The sequence below is a fragment of the Neolamprologus multifasciatus genome, chromosome 22 (genome assembly GCF_963576455.1).
Source record: "Neolamprologus multifasciatus chromosome 22, fNeoMul1.2, whole genome shotgun sequence".
NCBI lineage: Eukaryota > Metazoa > Chordata > Actinopteri > Cichliformes > Cichlidae > Neolamprologus > Neolamprologus multifasciatus.
In genome coordinates, this window is record NC_140459.1 from 16,289,164 (window position 1) to 16,307,197 (window position 18,034).

Here is an 18,034-nt window from a genome sequence, read left to right on the forward strand (position 1 = left end):
GCCAGGACTCTCCTCTTCGGGTTTTTGGGGGATGTTGCTAATTCCGGGTCCGATAACAGGCAACCCACAAGCAGTAGATGTGCTCGGTGTGAGGTCTCGCAGCAAGCTATCAAATACGGCGCATTTCTCGGCTTTAAAAAAAAAACACTATGCGTCGCCAGGTGTTTCATCAGATTTGAGGTGTTACCTTCTTTGACAGTATCACAGTATCACCTTAAAGCACTTGTTGCAGCTGCTGAGTTTGCATCTTTTGCTGTGAAGTACAGCCAGACTTTTGACCGCTTCGCCTTGGACATTTTTAATCTGTAGCTCTGCTCTAAAAGAATGTACGTACCTGGACCCGCCTACTATTCTCGGAAACTTAAAATGATTGGCTAGAATCTAAAGTGTATCATTCCATACCAGTTGGTGGCGGTAATGCACCTTTCAGTTGTTTGCCAACCGCCAATACAAATGTAAGGAAGAAGAAAGTGTATCACAGCTCAGGAAAAAAAGCACCGAAATAAAGCACCGAAATGTGCGCTGCTTTTCGGTCTGGTTACTACCGTTTATGTCAGAACCGGTGCCATCATGGCACCGGATACCGGTACCCATCCCTAGCTGTAAACAACGGTAGACTTGTGCGTAACAAGCAAGCGAATAATGCAGAAAACCGTACAGAGAGAGAGAGGGAGAGAGAGAGAGAGAGAGAGCTGTGCATCGTGGTCGAAGCAAAACAGTAAAAGTAAGAGTGAATACATGATGTTTTTGTGAAGCGTAGTTTGGATCCTCTTTTGCTGCTGGTTCGGTCAATATTGTTTGGAGAGACATCAAACTAACAGCTTTACAATCAGCGCATAAAGGAGGTGAACACAAAGCGCGGACCCGCCGACAGATCAGAATCAGCGGGCTGTCGGCTTTCCGCCCCGACTGTGAGAAATTCGACATCTAACTGATTCTGATCCGCGGGCTGCACTGTGTGTTTAAGTCTTTGTGCAGAATCCGTGTTCCTGCTCTCATTTACTGTTTTAGCTGTTTGGTGGTTGTTGAAATTTTGTGAGATTTCACCAGAGATTCTGGCATTTCGGGCAAAATAAATTTATATTAAAAAAATCGATTCAGGATTTTAATGAATCGATTTTACGTAATCCAAGCCAGAATCGATTTTAATCGATAAATCGATTATAAAAACCCACCCCTAGCCACAACCTTCCCAGGAGTGGACATCCCAGCCGGAACAAGGAACAAGTATGGCTTGTTTTAAAGTTTACTTAGGAGAAACCCTCTTCTCTCTCAAAAGAACACGGGGACTGTAGGTCTTTGTTTAATTGAGTCGAAACAAAGATGGATGAGTTCTGGAACAATGTTCTTTGGACAGATGATTAAGATTAAGCATGGCAGTGGAGGGGTCATAAAATGGGCACATTGCACTCACTCATCCAACTATGAACTCCTCTATATACCAAAATGATTTGTCTGATAACTAAAGCTTGACCAAAACTGCAGTCATTGTCTTGCTGCAGACGCAAGCAAAGCAGGAAATCTACAATAGAAGGGTTGAAAAACAAAGGAATCAAGGTGTTACAATGGCTCAGTCAAAGTCCACACCTCAACCTCATTCAAATGCTGTGGTGGGACTTTCTACAGAGGTGTGAATGCCTGCAAATCTCCATGAACTGAAGCAACACCCTAACATTGTAAATAAAAGTGGGCCAAAATTCCTCCATAACAATGTGAGAGTGATAAAGTTCAGATTAACATAGCCGAGGTCTGTTCTACAAGCTATTGAGTCATAGGATGTGCTTGACCTTTTCCACATGACTGTATGGAAAAGCCCTCATTTCTTTGCTTTAAACATTATTTCATGCTCGGGCCATTTGTGGGTTTGTCTCAGTGCAATCTGTGAACCAACAATTCACATCACACATGTAAAAAACAGAGAAACCGAGCACACAATCTTAATTTGAATGTTTTAATTCCACTTACATGAAAGCACATAACCAAATAACATACCCAAGAGCGTTACTCGCCGAATCCTGCATCCCAACTTTTTTTAAAACCAAGATACTGTACTTAGAAGAAACTGGCACTACTTTGTGATCACTAAATGACCTTAATGCAATTTCCTATCAACTTACCTAAATTTTCATTTTTATATTTGCCATGGTTTGAAATTTTGCCTTTTCAAAATGTACTTTCAAGGAAGATAAATGTAACTGTATTCCACCTAATCCTAAACAGAGATTGCCAGTTTTTAAAAGCGATGCCTAACCCTCACAACCAGACTACTGAGAACCACATACATTCCAGGAGTCAAATCAATACTCAATAAGGGAAATAAAATAAAACAAAATAAAATACAAAAAACACCTGAATAGAAAAAGAGTAGAAAGCCACATAAAAGCACATGGCAAAAAGTATCCTCTGCACTGCTGAAGAGATAAATATCAAAGTTACAGTATCGAGCCATTTTATCAAGTTGTTAACTTTATCTTAGGCTGTCTATATAGCTTGTCACGTGGTATGCAAAACTGCAGGACATTACAGTCTACTCGTTTCACTGATGAGTGAAAAGATGTCAGTAAAATGGAATGTAACCCTCTCAACAAACCAAAAGTAAATTACAGCTTTTGTAAGTGGTCATTCATATAGAAAACCTTTCCTATGCCTGAAAGCACTGTAAAAACCCATTGAGCCATGACACATGTACCATCCATTTAAAAAAAAAAAAAAAAAAAATCTCTACCTGCTACACTGGACACTGACAGGGCCGTATGGATACAAGCAATACCATAATAGGTGAAACCTGCCAACAGTATGTGTGTACTTCTATTGTCAGATGAAGAAAAAAAAAAGAGTAATGAATTCAGACTACTGTGACCATTTTTTTCCTTTTTAACACGTGCCTCAAAGGAGTTTTGTGGACCAAAGTGTCACAAAGGTTGTAAATGTTCAGTTCAAGTAAAAACATACAAATTATTATCAAAGTTACACTTCGAGGTTGGTTGGTTTGCTTTCCTGCAACAGCAGCGGTTTGCTACAGTGAATAAGGTTCGAGAGAATGGGGCAGATTTGGATCTAAAGGAGGGATTTCATTTGGACTAAAAGAGACAAAATTATTTAAAAGAAAAGAATTCTAAAGGAAATGAACATCCACTGGGTCACACAATGAGTTATGTTTAAAAAAAAAATAAAAACAACCAATCTATTCCATTCTTTTCCCTGTGGAGGTGTTGATACACTTAACACATACACTTCAATGCTTCAATGTATCTGCACACACATACTGTACTTTACACACAGAGTGGAGTGTAAACATACATATTTGTGCATGTATGTGGACACACAACCACACACATAACTTAGGCTGGTGAGAGGTAAAAAAAAAAAAAAGAAAAAAAGAAAAAGGAAAGAAAACTGTGGGGTTTCTTTTCTCCTCTGAAGTTCAGTTCTTGTCTTCAGCTGGTTGCTCCCCCTCTTCTACCTCAATCCCGCCCTCACCGCCTGCGTCCGACATCCACAGCTGCATTTTAAAAAAAAGTGCAAGATAATAAATTTAGCGCTCATGTATAAGCATAAGGGAAAACTTTCAGGCCTAAAGCCAAATTTTAATAGTTTCATCGAGAGGAGACACTCACAGTCAGGTTGTCACGGAGCAGCTGCATGATCAAGGTGCTGTCTTTGTAAGATTCAGTGTTGAGTGAGTCCAGCTTGGCGATGGCATCATCAAAGGCCTGGAAGACACACAGTGAAACAATCAGGACTTCCAAAACCCAGAGTACAGTCTTAAAAGTGCCTACAGTGAGCTTGCATTGGCAGGGCCAAAAACAATAAGCTAAACAGAAAGCAACAACAAGCAGCCATTTATAGATCTCTAGGATAAAAGGGTACATCTGTGTTGTGCCTGATACTGTAAACTACTTTCACAGTGATTATATGGGGTGGTCTTTTAGAAACAAGTACAAGTGTTTGCACAAAACTGCTCCGACAGACCATTTATTCACAAATCTATAAACTTCCAGAATTATTTTAGCCTTTTCCTAACTTAATAAATTACTAATTATTTAATGCAGACAATTCCATCCATGCTGCATACAGGCAGGTGATGTGAGCGTCCCTTGTCATATCTGGTAAATGATCACACCAGGTGTGTACCTCGCATGCGTTTCCTGTGACCTAGGCAGGTGAATAGTGTGTTCACTGTTCAAACAAACTAAATGATAAGCACAGCATGGATCACCTACTGTATCGAATGACAAAAAAAAAAGTCTCCTAAAGACGTCAACACAAGAAGTTATATAAAAATCTAGCGGCGAGCTGTTGTTATGTGACTACTATGTCCAGACTACTACTACTACTATTTTTTCTTTCAATAGTATGTTCTCTCATAGTGTCATGAAAGGTATTGCAGCGAGGTGCAGCTTTACCTGTGGTTGCTAGGATATTTAAAAGTAGAACAGAAGGCAGAACCTTAAGCTTTCAGGCTCCTCTTCTGTGGAACCAGCTCCCAGTTTGGATTCGGGAGATAAACACCCTCTTTACTTTTATAATTAGGCTTAAAACTTCCCTTTTTGATAAAGCTTATAGTTAGGGCTGGATCAGGTGGTCACAAACTCTTCCATGGTTATGCTGCTGGGGAATTCCAGTGTTGGTTGTTCGCTTCCGCTTATCATTTTCAGGGTCGCGGGGGGAGCTGGAACCTATCCCAGCTGTCTTAGGGCGAGAGGAAGGGTACTCCCTGGACAGGTCGCCAGTCTGTCGCAGGGCTAACACATAGACTGGAGACAAGCAGTCGCATTCACATTCACTCCCCCATTCACACCTATGGGCAATTTAGTGTTTCCAATTAACCTGTCCCCACTAACTGCATGTCTTTGGACTATATTCGCGTGGTTTCTCCCCGGGTACTCCCGCTGCCAGAATTATCTTCCTCTTGAATTAGTTTTTTTCCTTGAAGCGACCTTTGTTGTGAATTTGGTGTATTTATAAATAAATCTGAACTGAGCTGAAATTGAATTCAAAATAAGAGTCCGTTGCTTTATTGGAGGGTTTTAGTCTTCTTGCCTGGGCACAGTAAATTTGTGGGATCCTGACATGTGGTTGCCATAGGTTAACATGGAAATTACAAGAAATTTCTAAATGATAATCATTAGCAGCTTTATTTTACTTTATAGCAGTGACTTTGGTTTAATAGTGTGTGGCGATACTAACAGATTCCATCTAAACTTAAATCTCACTTCGGCAAACTTTATTTTGATTTCATTGGTCACCGTGAAATAAAAGTCTGAATGAATTATATCACCATTTTAAAAAATTTAAAGCTTTATCCCACACCCGACAGTTACACTGTTACCCCTATCTTTAGTCTTTGAGTGACACGGACAACAGAAGACCCAACGGCCGAGGAGTCACTCCTGTTATACCTGTTTTACTTCTCTGAAGTGTGCTGGCTGTAACACATTCATAGTTTGTGCATTACAGTGCACTAACTAAGCATGGTCACAAAAAAACAAAAGAATACAGCCAGGCACAAAGACACCCATTCGATCACTTACTGTCCGATCATTTGGACACAAGTGGACCCTAACAGAGTCATGGAAGTGGAAAGGCTTAATGTTGTCTTTGGTATCAAGTACATTAATCAAGGGTCTGTACTTTTATCAGCAATTCCTCAGAATGCTGTGAAAAAGAAACACTGCCTTTATTCCCCCATTTTTCAAGGTCTCCTTTAACAAAATCCTAAAGTATAAATTGTACTGCAAGCAGTATAATTTTAAAGAGTCATCATCCTTTCCGCTGACAAACTAACAGTGTAGTTTCAAGCATAACCTTATTTCCACCAAAGGGTTAGGGTCATACCAATCAGAGTCAAGTCAGAGACATGGAGATTAGCAGCAGTGTGAGGACCGGAGATAGCAGAATATCAATTTAATCTTCAGACTCATGGCAATGATAGGCAAAGAAACCACTGAGTGACACTCAGCTACGAGAGAGTGCACGCGTGCTACTAAGCGTATTTATTATTTTTATGTATCTATAAGGTGATATGCATGACATTAATAATGGCCTCAAAATTAGTACCTGTACACCTCTGGTGGAAAAGTGGTACTAACATCATTTTCATGATGCTTCAGTGCTTCTTAAAGAGAGGGACAACAAACAGAGGACCCTTCTTACCGTCTTGGCCAGTTTGCAAGCCTCCTCAGGCAGGTTTGCAATCTCGTAGTAGAAGACGGAGAAGTTCAGCGCAAGGCCCAGGCGGATGGGATGTGTAGCCTCCATTTCCTTTAGGCTGATGTCATAGGCATCCTGGTAGCCACCTTGTGAGTTCTTAACAATCTCTGCACAAGCAAAAAAGCAGATATGGTTTCAAATGAGAAAATTTTTTTCTTGGAAACCACACACTGAATTTTTAGAAGTTAGACAACAACAAAAATACATTAAACAAAAAAAAAAAAAAAGTAGTAAAATCATCTGATTAATATTTCTATTCAGCTCTACTGTCAAGTACAGGTCTTCAGAACCAAAAAGATGAAGTATCCAATCATTTGAAAGTGGATTTGATGGATATTTTATGGAATATGTAACAAAAGAACACAATCTTTTACAAAACCACCCAAAATTAACAAAAGAAAATTAATCTAAAATGCCTTCTGGCAACTAGCAGCAGCCAACACCCTGCTGCTGCTGCAGTTGCCATGACAACCTCGCAGCAGCACTTGCCAGCATTTTGGCGGACAGTTGTAGGTCAAGGACGAGAAGCGCGTTAGCATTCTGGCTAAAAACAACACCTGAACCAGTCCTGGGGTCTCCTACCCTAAAAAGGATTTTCAGGACGCCCAGTCAGCCCCACCGACCGGCAGCTGTGTGACACACCACCGCATGGTTTTCATAAACCCTGAGCATAAGCACTCACTATCACTACCTTGAGTGACTGCATGACAGGATAAGAAGAAGGGGCGATGTATGACGTCTGTTTTATTTACCGTTCCTCTCGGCTCCGGTAGCCACCTCAGCCAGGTAGCGGAAGTAATCTCCCTTCATCTTCAGGTAGAAGACTTTGCCCTCTGCGCCTGATGCTTTGGGGATCAGATATTTGTCGAGCAGGTCCTGCGAAAAGAAATGTGGAAGTTTAACTCTAAAGAACACGTGCAACACACACAAACCCCAGCAGTTATAAGTGAGCCAGTGACATTTTTAACTCCTTTTCCCTAATGGCTGCCTCACTGGGCCAGGGTGCTGTTATGGAGGTGCTCAGTATCATTCAGTTACTTCATCCAGAGGGGATTTCCTCACATGGTTGAATGTATTCCAAATCCACCACCATACACTGGAAGTCGCAACAGCAGTTCTCATGCTTTTGAGATCAACAGCGATCACGTATCTGCAGCAGGTGGAGAAGTGCTCCACATGCTGCTATGTAGAGCTCACCCAGGCTGCACTGCAGAACAAGAACTACTGTTTGCTGCAGTCCAACAGAGCTTTGCTATTTTTTCTTTACAAAGTATACTTGGTAAATAATTTACAAACTTATAAAAAGATATTTAAGAGTGAATGTGTCCCCCTTTATATGTGCATTTCCCCATTTCCACCACAATTAACATCCAAATATGTAGGAAACACTGGACAGGTGTTTCCTACATATTTTAAGAATACACACCTGTCCAGTGAAACTATGAGCAGGGAACATTCCTCTTCCTTTAACGTAGCTGCCGATCATATTCTAGGCCTTAAAATTCTAGGCTACACCCATCTGATGCATCATGTGGATTTTGGCAGGAAGGGCTGAACTTTTTAGTCCTATTTTATGCGCTGCAATTTTAATGCGTACTGGACGCTTCCTGTGTATAAGTTAATATAAAACATCAAAGACAGTTTCATTTGAGTAAAAAGTCACCTTACCTTATAGTAGAGCTAGATATGCTTTACAACATGCAAACTTTCGTCTATGGAGTTGAATCAGTGTAGTTGGCCTATATGTTTAAGTTTCCTTTTAAAGGTCACAAGGTCACAGGGCTGTGAATCCGCAAATATACGATGTATCCAAACTACCCAAATACTGAAGTTTATCTGTGTGATATTCAAACAACTGCTAGGAAGAGAGCCTTCATTTGCCTACTTGGTGCTTGGTGTTCATAGTTCCAACTGTGTAAGATGGGCCTAAATACTACAGCTAAGATATTCAGAGGTGAACAGCAACGTAAGTAAAGCCATATTAACCTAGACAAGTGCTTGTATGCTGAGAACTATGACTAATATTTAAATCCTGTTAGCTGCAGGTTTATATTGTCCCTCTTTAGATCCCTACCACATAAACACAAGCACCACAACATACCTGTAGGTGTCACTAATGTGTAAAAAGCATGGTTCTACTACTACTTTTTGTAAGGGATGTGTGTTTGCTTCCATTCATAAGGAAGCTGTTCTTTTTCTTTTTAAACTGCTGTTGATGTTGGCTTTTGCAGCTTGATTATGATTATTAAAATATATATATATATATATATATATATATATATATATATATATATATATACATACATATACACACACACACACACACACACACACACACACACTAGACAGAGGTGACCAAGACCGGCCACTATCTGAATACAGGTTGGACTAATACAAAGAGGAGCAGCTGCTGTGCATTATATTTTCTTGCAACAAGCATTTAGCTTCAACACCTCTGCTCCTTACCCGAACTTCCTGGCAGATCTGTTTGAGCTCCGCCTCGATCTTCTCTCTGTACTCCTTGACCAGCGCGGCCTTCTTTTCGCTTTCAGGCGTCTTTTCGGCTTCAGCCTTCTTTTCCGCTTCAGCCTTCTTTTCCGCTTCAGCCTTCTGCTCGATGCTGGAGATCACCCTCCAGGAGGACCTTCGAGCTCCGACCACATTCTTGTAGGCAACAGAGAGCAGATTGCGCTCCTCGTTGTTGAGCTCCTGGTCCAGCTCTGTGACAGCCTTCATGGCTGCAGCCATGTCCTCGTAGCGCTCAGCCTGCTCGGCCAGTTTGGCCTTCTGTACCAGCTCCTCTCTGTCTGCCATGACTGTCATGTGGGGGTGGAGGAAGGAGAGAGGAAAGGGAGTCAGGAAGGACAAAACAAACAGGACAGGAGTTAAGGACGGTGTGTTAAGGGAGGCCAAGCAAAGAAATTGTAGAGAGAGAAAAAATAGATTTCATTACTAAATGTGAATAATGGAGGACTACTGTGCAAGAAAATGTGCTGTTATTCCAGCATAACCTCATTTCTCAGGTATGTGTTAAACATTTTGACTGTGAAAACATCCCCATTTTAACAAAAAAAATATATGTATATATTACAGTTAGTTAACTGTGAGAAAATAGAACAGTTATAACCTTGAAGCATATTACATAATCAAAAACTCTGACAGGACTGTAGCTAAAACAACAGTGTGTCGGCTGTTAAGAATTCATGGGAACACTGGGTGTGTCCACACCAGCAAAGCACCTTTTTCTTTCTTAAATACAAATCAATCTGCTTGTCTCGTCTGCACTCGATCGGGCACAGACTTGATATAGAGTGGTGACTAAATCATTTGGACTCTAAGTCTTTAGAAATACAAAGGGGGAAAGTGCCTATAATCACGACTTGTACAGCAGACAAAGTTTTAGGCTTCTTCTGACTCACTATCCTGAAGACAAGAATAGGCAAAATGTCATAATAGATGGCAGGAAAAGTGTAGCCGGCATGTAAAAAAATATATATATATAAGTGGTTATGAAATTCCAGAAAATTTACATTAGATAGTGGACATTTCCCCAGAAATCAGTCTACAGACTATTTTATATCATTTAGTCCTTTCATCAAAATGTCCCACAGCATAAGTTGACAACATTGTCCGTTTTCCTCTACAGCCAGTTAACACGCATGCCACAGTGCTGATCTCAGACTAGTTGCATATTAACTTCTGTCAGGCAACGATCTGTTTTAGTTTTAACTTAGATGATTGTAAATCGGCTCATAGCACAGGACAGGAAGTCTAATTTACTGTAGTAGAATGCAGACAGTAACCTATGCTGAGGAACTCGCTTCCTTTTCAAAAAAAAAAAAAAAAATGTAGACCCCTTCAGGTAAAAGATGCTGCAGTATAAAAGGACTACGTGTGCGAATAGATGTGCAGCCTGTTTACAAAGCTGCCTTGAATTAAAAAATATATAAAAGAAAAAAAAAATCCCAAACCTATGAATTCATCATTTCAAAAGCCACAAAATGGGTGAGAAATTTTTCCCTGCACGCTGCCACCTGCACCCCTTAGAGGAATGTCGGCCACCCAGTTTCACGTCACACTCATTCACACACCTGCCCACCCAGCGCGTACCATGTAAGGCAAGAATGCAGACCGAACAAAAAAATTCTTTTCAAGAGCTTAATAAACGATATGGATTACACAGTCTCTGCGTTTAATTTGGGGAAAGCTTCCTAAGGCTGCAGGCGGCTATAGGATAATAAGTGTGTCACTGAGTCGGTTAGAGGAATGAAAGGAGCCTCGCTTCGTTCAGTCCTCAGTGAACGCCCTTTTTCGCTTCCCGGAAAGCAAACCAGACCGCTTCTTCTAGCCACAGTTATTCTCATATTTTAGACTGTTTCATTCACAAAAAAAAGGCCGCTTAGCAGGACCGAGAGGCGTCCTCTAAAAACAGCGAGTGAACAAAAATAGATGGGTTAACGTTGCCGTAAGTAACGCTTCCCTGTCAGGCGAGCGCCGAACAATGACTGAGCAGCGCGGAGCATCAACGATTTCCACTTACAGCCGCTAGATGCGGCGATTAATGCAGGGTTTAAAAAGATACCTTACCAGAAGCACAAGCAGGGACTCTTTGGATAAAAACACCACCGAGCAACAGCAGTAAATAGATGTAACTAACCTGTGAGTGTCGTTAGACGGTGTTGTTCCTGATTCCCGGCCGCACAGCTGATGATCTCTCCCGCTCATCCACGGGGTTTCCCTCCAATCAAAGACACGGCAGCAGGGTCGAGCCCGGATGGATGACGTAAGAAGGGAGTTGCTATGGTAGCCAAATCTAAGGGCAAATTTTTTTAAGACTGCGCCGAATGAGCAAAAAACAAACAAACGAATTTCACAGAAAATTAATTAAAAAAAATATGATTATGATAATGTAAAACACTATGTAAAAAATCTTCTAAATATAGATTTGATTTTTTTTATATTTACGTACAAACGGCATGTCCGGTACGCCCGCAAGGATGCTTGGGAGATGTAGTTTATAGTTATTATAAATCAAATGAAACATTTCAGGAGAATTTATACTTATATCTACCATACTTATATCTATTAAGACACTGGAAGGAAAAACGCTTGTGTTTTAAAAAAAATAAATCCTTTGTGAGTGTGTGTGTGTTTGTGTGTGTGAAAGGTCATTATGCAAGAAGATAGAAGCCAGGAGGAGGAACCCGGAAGTGGGGAAGGATTGACATAAAGTGGTTTTGTCTACCTTATTATATTTTCAAACGAGCATATTATTGGCCAGTGGCTTAGATATTAATGTAATTTCAGTTTCACTCTCATAATTTGCCGTTTAATCTGCCTTTACGGCCGTTTGTGTTAGCTGCGCACACCTGCCCACAAAGAATATGCATTTTTACTGAGACTGAAAACGTGATAAAAAACGATAATGATAACGTGTGCTCTCATTATATGGCATTACTTTTAGAAAAAACACTAAAATCGCAAAATGGAATTTAATTCTTTTTAATCCAAAAAAAGCTGCAAATAGTGGTGTCTTTGTACACCTTTATCATGTAAAACTATACCCATCAGAGCTTTCTACAAGGAGTGGTCTAACATGTATAGAGAGGAACTGATAAAATGAGGAAATTATGCAAAATAATGTTGGTGTCAGGCTAATATTATGTATACTGGAACTGTTTTATCTAATGTCTATATAAATACTGAGGTACTGTGGCTCTTCTCAGTAGAAAGGCTTCTTCATTCAAATGCCTTGACCCATTCAGTAGTCCAGACATCAGTCATGTTTTTCTAGATATTCTAGTTTTACAAATTTCAGATTTAGGTCTATTGTGGTGGATCACTTCCCCTGACCTTGTAAAACTGGTTGAAAGTAGCAGCGATCCGAGCAAGTCTGTTATCAGGGTTGAGGATGGACGAAGACACCAATCAGACCCTGCAGTACTTTCTTAGAGACATAAATCATGCACAGAAGTTTTAGAATTGGAGGTGTGCTAATCAGTGACCAAGCAGAACTAGAGTAAGGTAGATAAGCAGTGTTTGACAAATACAAATAAATATTCCCAACCTGCTGCTGGACATGTTGATCACTAGCTATTATTACACCACACATAATCTAAATGAAAGCGGTGCTCTCCAAAATATTGTTCCACAGAAACACAGAAACAACACAGCAGGTGCCATGATGCCCAGACACTGGAGTTGAGCTGGTGCTTCAGTGTTTCTTTCTCACTAGTGCGATGAGAGCTGAAAATAGATGATCTATAGCCACAGGGAAATTCTTAACCTAATTAAGTTGTAACGAGTTTGTACGAGTGCTCTCATTTCTTTTCCTGTGACTCTTGCATGTTGAGATCAAAGACAGGCTGTAGAAAAAAAAAATCTTAGATATGTGTATGTGTTTATATGAATGAACATGTGTTGTGTTTTTGATTCACAAGTTTACAGATGGGAAGGCAGGATGTGGATTATGTGTGAGGAGGCTGGGGAACAATGTGGGTTGTGAGTCATTTGGCCGAGCTGCTCAAACAACTAAAACAACAGGCAGCGTGTCACTGACCGTGGTGTGTGTTTGTGTGTTTGTTACTTCTGAGTAGTCAGAATTAAAGGAAGTCAAGCCACATTTCCCCCTAAATTATTTAATTATGACAAAGAAGACAGATGGTGTGGTCTTTATGGTTTGAGTGACTTCACACATGAAGTGCAATGGTGTGGTTGTAGCCATGTCTGCATGGTTGGCTTACACACTATATTCTTGCAGTTATTGTGTTTCAGCTGAAGTGAAGCGTTTGTCATTACTGGACATGTTAAAGACCTCTTTATGCAGACCGAGTTGCATAATGGTTTAGAGGTTTTTGATTGTTAACTGCTGCACATTGAGCATTTCAGCTGATCCAAGGTAACAGATGCACAATTTGAACTTGTTTTTGACATTTGGTACCGATTCTGTCACTTCCTGTACATATTTGTGTTTAAACCGGTGAGTAAAGCTCTGTGTAGCTGGGAGAGCAGATTAATTTATTCAGTTAAAAATGTCAGAACCTCCTTGGATGATGTTTATGTCAGCTGCCAGTTACTCTCTGTGAGTCATCCTGCCATCCCTACAGTTAAAGCTCTGTATCCAGATACATTCAGTTCTTGGTGGGTGAGAGCTGATGACACATGAATGACATTTATTTACATAAAAGTTTTATGATTTTCCTCATTTTCTGTCACACAGTAAATACTATTAAAGTGGTGGATGCTTATAATAAACCGGGCCAGCCTACATGTGAGTAAGCCGTAAGCCAAAAACTCAGGCTTCACACATTTTTTTCTACTCCCGGGGTGTGTCTGGTATTACTCACTCAGCCTATGCAGCACACCCAAAGCGTCCCACACTGCCTCACAAAAGGGAGTGTAAAACCAGTGGTCATTATCCAAACACTGTATGCTGTAATGCAATGAACTGAAGTAAAAAAGACAGCCTTACAGTCACAAGACTAAAAATGTAATAACTGTGTAACTACCAGTATTTATTTATCCAGCCTGTTTTCATCCGTTTTGCTCGACAGTTACTATGTAACTAACAGCACAGAGAAAATGACGTGATCAGTGATCACTGTAAACTCACTGGCTATTTTATTAGGTACACCTAATGGTTAAAGAGGTATCACAGAATTAAAAAAGGTGCTGGAAACATTCCTCAGAGATTAATGTCAATGCTGACACGATAGCATCACAGTTACTGCAGATTTGTCAATAGAGCATCCCAACGATGCTCTATTGGTTTGAAATCTGGTGACTATGGAAGCCATTTGAGTACACTGATCTTATTGTGATGTTCAACAAAAAAGTTTGACATTATTTGAGCTTTGTGATATGATATAATCATGTATCAGATGGGTACACTGGTTATAAAGGGATGGCCATGGTTAGCCATAATACTCAGGTAGGCTGTGGGGTTTAAACCATGTGCAGCCTGAACTATTGATACAAGGCATGATAGATCTATACCTTCACATTATTGACACCAAGTTCTGATTCTACCATCCTAATGTCACAAAAGAATTTGAGACCGAACGATTGCCCAGTCTTCTTCCAGTTTTGGTGAGCTTGTGTGAATTGTAGCCTCAGTTTCCTATTCCTACCTGACAGGAGCAGCACCCTGTGTGGTCTTCTGCTGCTGTAGCTCATCTGCTTTTATGCTCACTGTTTGCATTCAGAGATGCCCTTTTGCATATCTTTATTATAGTAAATGGTTACTTGAGTTGCTGTTGCCTTCCTATTAGCTTGAAGCAGTCTGGCCATTCTCCTCTGAACTGTGACATCAAAAAGCTGATTTCACACAGAGAATTTTCACTGGACATACCCATCTGTCAAAAACAGGAAATGTGGGAAAATCCCAGTAGATCAGCAGTTTCTGAAATACTCAAGAGTAGCCCGTCTAATACCAATCACCATAAACCGGTTAAATCACATTTTTTCCCCATTCTGATGCTCAGTTTGAACTTCAGCAAGTTATCTTAACCATGTCTACATGACTAAGACATGAGAAGCAGCAAAGCAGAGAAAGTCAGATTAAAGTTGAAGGAGCTCACAGAGCTTGTTTTACACAGGATGCACTGAGCTGTACAGAGGCTCAATATAAGAGGCATAAGAAAGAATTTGAACTGAATCTAGCAGAGTGCAAAAAATAAAAACATGGCACTGGAAATGATCTCCAGAGATCCACTTTAAAGCCGTTTTCACGAATGGAATCGAGGCATTGTTGATAGACTCACGCCTGGACTTGTTCAAGGTTGTCCTTTCCTCACTTATAGCCCAAAACAGTAGATAATCCCATTACACTATTGGAAATACTCAGTTTGGTTTAAGAAAAGGCGGTGCCTGGAAAGAGTGGAGCTAGACACCCACTCGCTCGCTGTGAATCCACGGTAATTGCCCAAGCTAGTCTCACAATCGGACATCGCACAGACTTTGTTCTGCCCAGATTCTGAGTCAAAGACCATTAATCCTGAAGGGCAAACAGGTTGTCACATGCAGCCTTGCTGAGTAATAAGGAAAGAAACAGTCAGGTTTAGAGGGCAGGAGAAAGTAAAAAAGAGAAGCAGAGAAGTGCTGTCACTTTGGAAGGAAGACAATAAATTACTCGGCACAAAATTAAACAACCGACACACAAGCAGAGTGAAGGAACACAGGGACTGTTTGTGATAACATTACCTGCTTAAACATATAATGTATCAGTGAAATTCATCCTTGCCAGAAAACATTATCACACAAAGGAGAGCTACAACAAAGTGAACCTTTAATAAAATGACTTAACAATTCATCATTGGAGCGTACATTCATTGGTTTACAATTCATCCAGCAGCTTGGAAATGGCTATCAAAATGTCACTTTTTCTTACTGAAACAATTACGAAATTACGATGAATTAAAATGAGAAAATGCAGTAATAACCAGGCAGACACGACTGAGGACGATTTACGCTCTGAGCACTTATGGATAAAGATTCACAGTCCCCGTTTCCATTCAGCGCTCAAAGCACTAATTAAGAAGATGAGGTCAGTTTTGTCACCGCTGTAACTTCAGCAAACACTGTGCGTTTACCTCGAGCGCGTAAAAGTTCGATCAATCCACCAAAGCTAAAGCGTAAAGAGACAAGAGTGGGCAGCAAGAAATACTCCGATACGCCAGTTTGTTCAGGGAAGCTGAATAAGAAGCTATCTCCTTTTACAACTTTTCATCGTTCACAGGTCGTACAGGTCTGCTGTGACATGTATTCGAAGACGAGCACACCGGACTCGACCGGGCCTGTTAAAGAATTAATAGACAATTGCTTCATGTTGGTCACGTGAAATCATCTGTTGCTGTCAGACTGAGACGAGAGCAGAGCGGGCACAGGGTTGAAGAGTTTAGTATCCATGTCGACGACCACCTACGCCTCCACTCCCTCTAACTCGGGGGGCAGAGGGGATTTTGGGTGTTTGCTCTCAAAGTGCTGCTTGAAGGTTTTGGGGTCCGGCATCTGAGACTGTGAGAAGAGATGACAGTTGTTAAAGGAAAGGAGGATTTGGAGGAAAAGGCACTGCATTTGGTTTCAAATACGACTCCCGCCCTCATTTGGGAGTTCTGAGGGGTCATACTTACTCTGCACACAGCGCAGGTGAATACAAGCGCTGCCTTGGCCGCCGTCTTTTGATCGTGACCTTTGGCCTTCTTCATCTCTGCCTGCTTCTTGGCGTTTTTCTGCTGGGACTGAATCTTCTGATGCCCTCGTGCCATGCTGGGAATGCAGAGAGAGCAAGATGTAAGGACAGAATACTTATGCATGAGCAATCAGTAAGTAAACAACTAATTACGGTTATTTTTGTGTGTAAGGAGCAGCTTAATAATACCATGTTTGCTCATAAACAATGAGAAAACAGTGATCAATCAAGGACAGTGCAAGGACTTCCTTAAATGCAGTTTAGGGTTTAATGCAGCAGTGTCAAACATAAGGCCTGGGGGTCAAAAGAGGCCTGGCACAGACTCAAACGTGTATTTTAAGTTTCAGTTTTACAGCATTACCTTCACTGATAAACATCACCCTAATGGTCATATTACACCAAATTAACTTATAGATAAACAATCACATGACAAAAAAAAAAAAACAACACTTTTTTTTTTTTTACGGTCTACTATAGATAGTAAGTAGTTAAACTTCTTTATGCTGACAGAAACACTGATTTCACTGCTTCGGCCCACTTAAGATCAACACGAGCTTTATGTGGCCCACAATGTAAAATAAGTTTGACAGTATTAGTGCACTAAACATTACAAACACTTACCATTGTGATTTTCTCATTTCAAAGAGAAAGTAACTTTCCCCCTTTTGGGGGGACCAGAACCAGGTTTGTCAGCTTTATGCTACAAGGTAATTGCATTTTGGCATTTTTACAAGCTTTACAACCAAAGGAACAAGTTTTCTCCTGCTCTTACAGGCTTTTAAATGTTGATCTTAGCTTTAATTGACTAGTTTAGCCTGTTCTCTGCAGATCATATTGTCAGTGAGTGAGAGCCTTGCTTGATAAAAGTTTGGGTGGATAGCAGTAAATTTTTGGTTATGTAACCAAGATGTCTGTCGAGGCTCATAACTACAGGACAAACACAAAAAAGCAACAGATTTTATCATTTAGATTGCTTTTAGGGGGCACGTTAATCAAATAACCCCCCACTGTGACTGACAGACAGCACTGTGGGGGTCCAGGGACTTGGTAATGCGGCCTTGCTCACTAGACGCTTCCATAAATAGCCCTCGGTTGGTCAGCAATGTTGTGAAGTGTTGTTAAACCACGCTAACGCCATTTTTTTAAACAAGCTGCTCTTTAAAAACTAAGTAGCTCCATTGGTTCCTGTTAGTTAGTCATTAAAATGGCTAATGTCGGTGATATATTTACTCAGCTCTTACTGCTTTTTGAGGTTTCGTCGTTTGTCTGATGCTCTCCTCTGTTTTACAACATAATTTGCAAACGTCCTCTCATGTTAACGCCACTTTGTCTTCACTAATCAGCTGCTAGCCGACAGTTGGTAAGGTTTACACTGTACGTGCTATTCGTGTTAGCTTCACCGGTTTAACCATATGGAGATTTCACTGCTCGCCGGGAGTAGCATTCTTACGGACAAGCTTTATACTCTTATACTATAGCGAATAAATGTTTACAGAGATAAGAGCCCTTACCTTTTAAAAATGGGAGTACGTGTCGTTTGCTAGGTGCCTGCACACTCAAATGTGACAGCTGCACAGTTCACACTGACAGGTGAACGTCACGCTCCGTTCATTGACCATGACGAGAGTCGGT

General features: G+C 40.7%; 2 protein-coding genes across 4 annotated transcripts; both read right to left on the reverse strand.

Annotated features, from left to right (window-relative positions):
• Positions 1-1,937: 1,937 nt before the first annotated feature.
• Positions 1,938-11,001, reverse strand: LOC146493215 (14-3-3 protein beta/alpha-A-like). Of its 2 annotated transcripts, none has more exons than XM_085148312.1 (6): positions 10,871-11,001; positions 8,680-9,029; positions 6,966-7,089; positions 6,157-6,320; positions 3,618-3,713; positions 1,938-3,502 (listed from the first exon to the last, which is right to left on the reverse strand). In XM_085148312.1, exons 2-6 carry the CDS (start codon positions 9,025-9,027, stop codon positions 3,425-3,427), a joined length of 810 nt encoding a protein of 269 aa, XP_085004438.1. In that variant the 5' UTR covers positions 9,028-9,029; positions 10,871-11,001; the 3' UTR covers positions 1,938-3,424. The 2 variants fall into 2 exon arrangements, with proteins under 2 accessions (XP_085004438.1, XP_085004439.1); XM_085148313.1 differs by having other exon boundaries at positions 10,801-10,924.
• Positions 11,002-15,482: 4,481 nt separating this feature from the next.
• On the reverse strand, positions 15,483-18,034 carry znf706 (zinc finger protein 706). 2 transcript variants are annotated; one of them, XM_085148315.1, is made up of 3 exons: positions 17,914-18,034; positions 16,344-16,479; positions 15,483-16,227 (listed from the first exon to the last, which is right to left on the reverse strand). In XM_085148315.1, the coding sequence occupies exons 2-3, from the start codon at positions 16,476-16,478 to the stop codon at positions 16,132-16,134; spliced, it is 231 nt and encodes a 76-aa protein (XP_085004441.1). In that variant the 5' UTR covers position 16,479; positions 17,914-18,034; the 3' UTR covers positions 15,483-16,131. The 2 variants fall into 2 exon arrangements, with proteins under 2 accessions (XP_085004441.1, XP_085004442.1); XM_085148316.1 differs by lacking the exon at positions 17,914-18,034 and adding an exon at positions 17,644-17,879.

Bases quoted from the DNA above. Each gene is read 5' to 3' on its own strand.
- LOC146493215 (XM_085148312.1), bottom strand. From the start codon at position 9,027: ATGGCAGACAGAGAGGAGCTGGTACAGAAGGCCAAACTGGCCGAGCAG. The intron at 6,321-6,965 runs GTAAATAAAACA...TTGCTTGTGCAG, and splicing joins TACCGGAGCCGAGAGGAACG to AGATTGTTAAGAACTCACAA. The intron at 3,714-6,156 runs GTAAGAAGGGTC...TGTGTCTTCCAG, and splicing joins CTTGCAAACTGGCCAAGACG to GCCTTTGATGATGCCATCGC.
- znf706 (XM_085148315.1), bottom strand. From the start codon at position 16,478: ATGGCACGAGGGCATCAGAAGATTCAGTCCCAGCAGAAAAACGCCAAG. The intron at 16,228-16,343 runs GTAAGTATGACC...CTCTTCTCACAG, and splicing joins TCACCTGCGCTGTGTGCAGA to TCTCAGATGCCGGACCCCAA.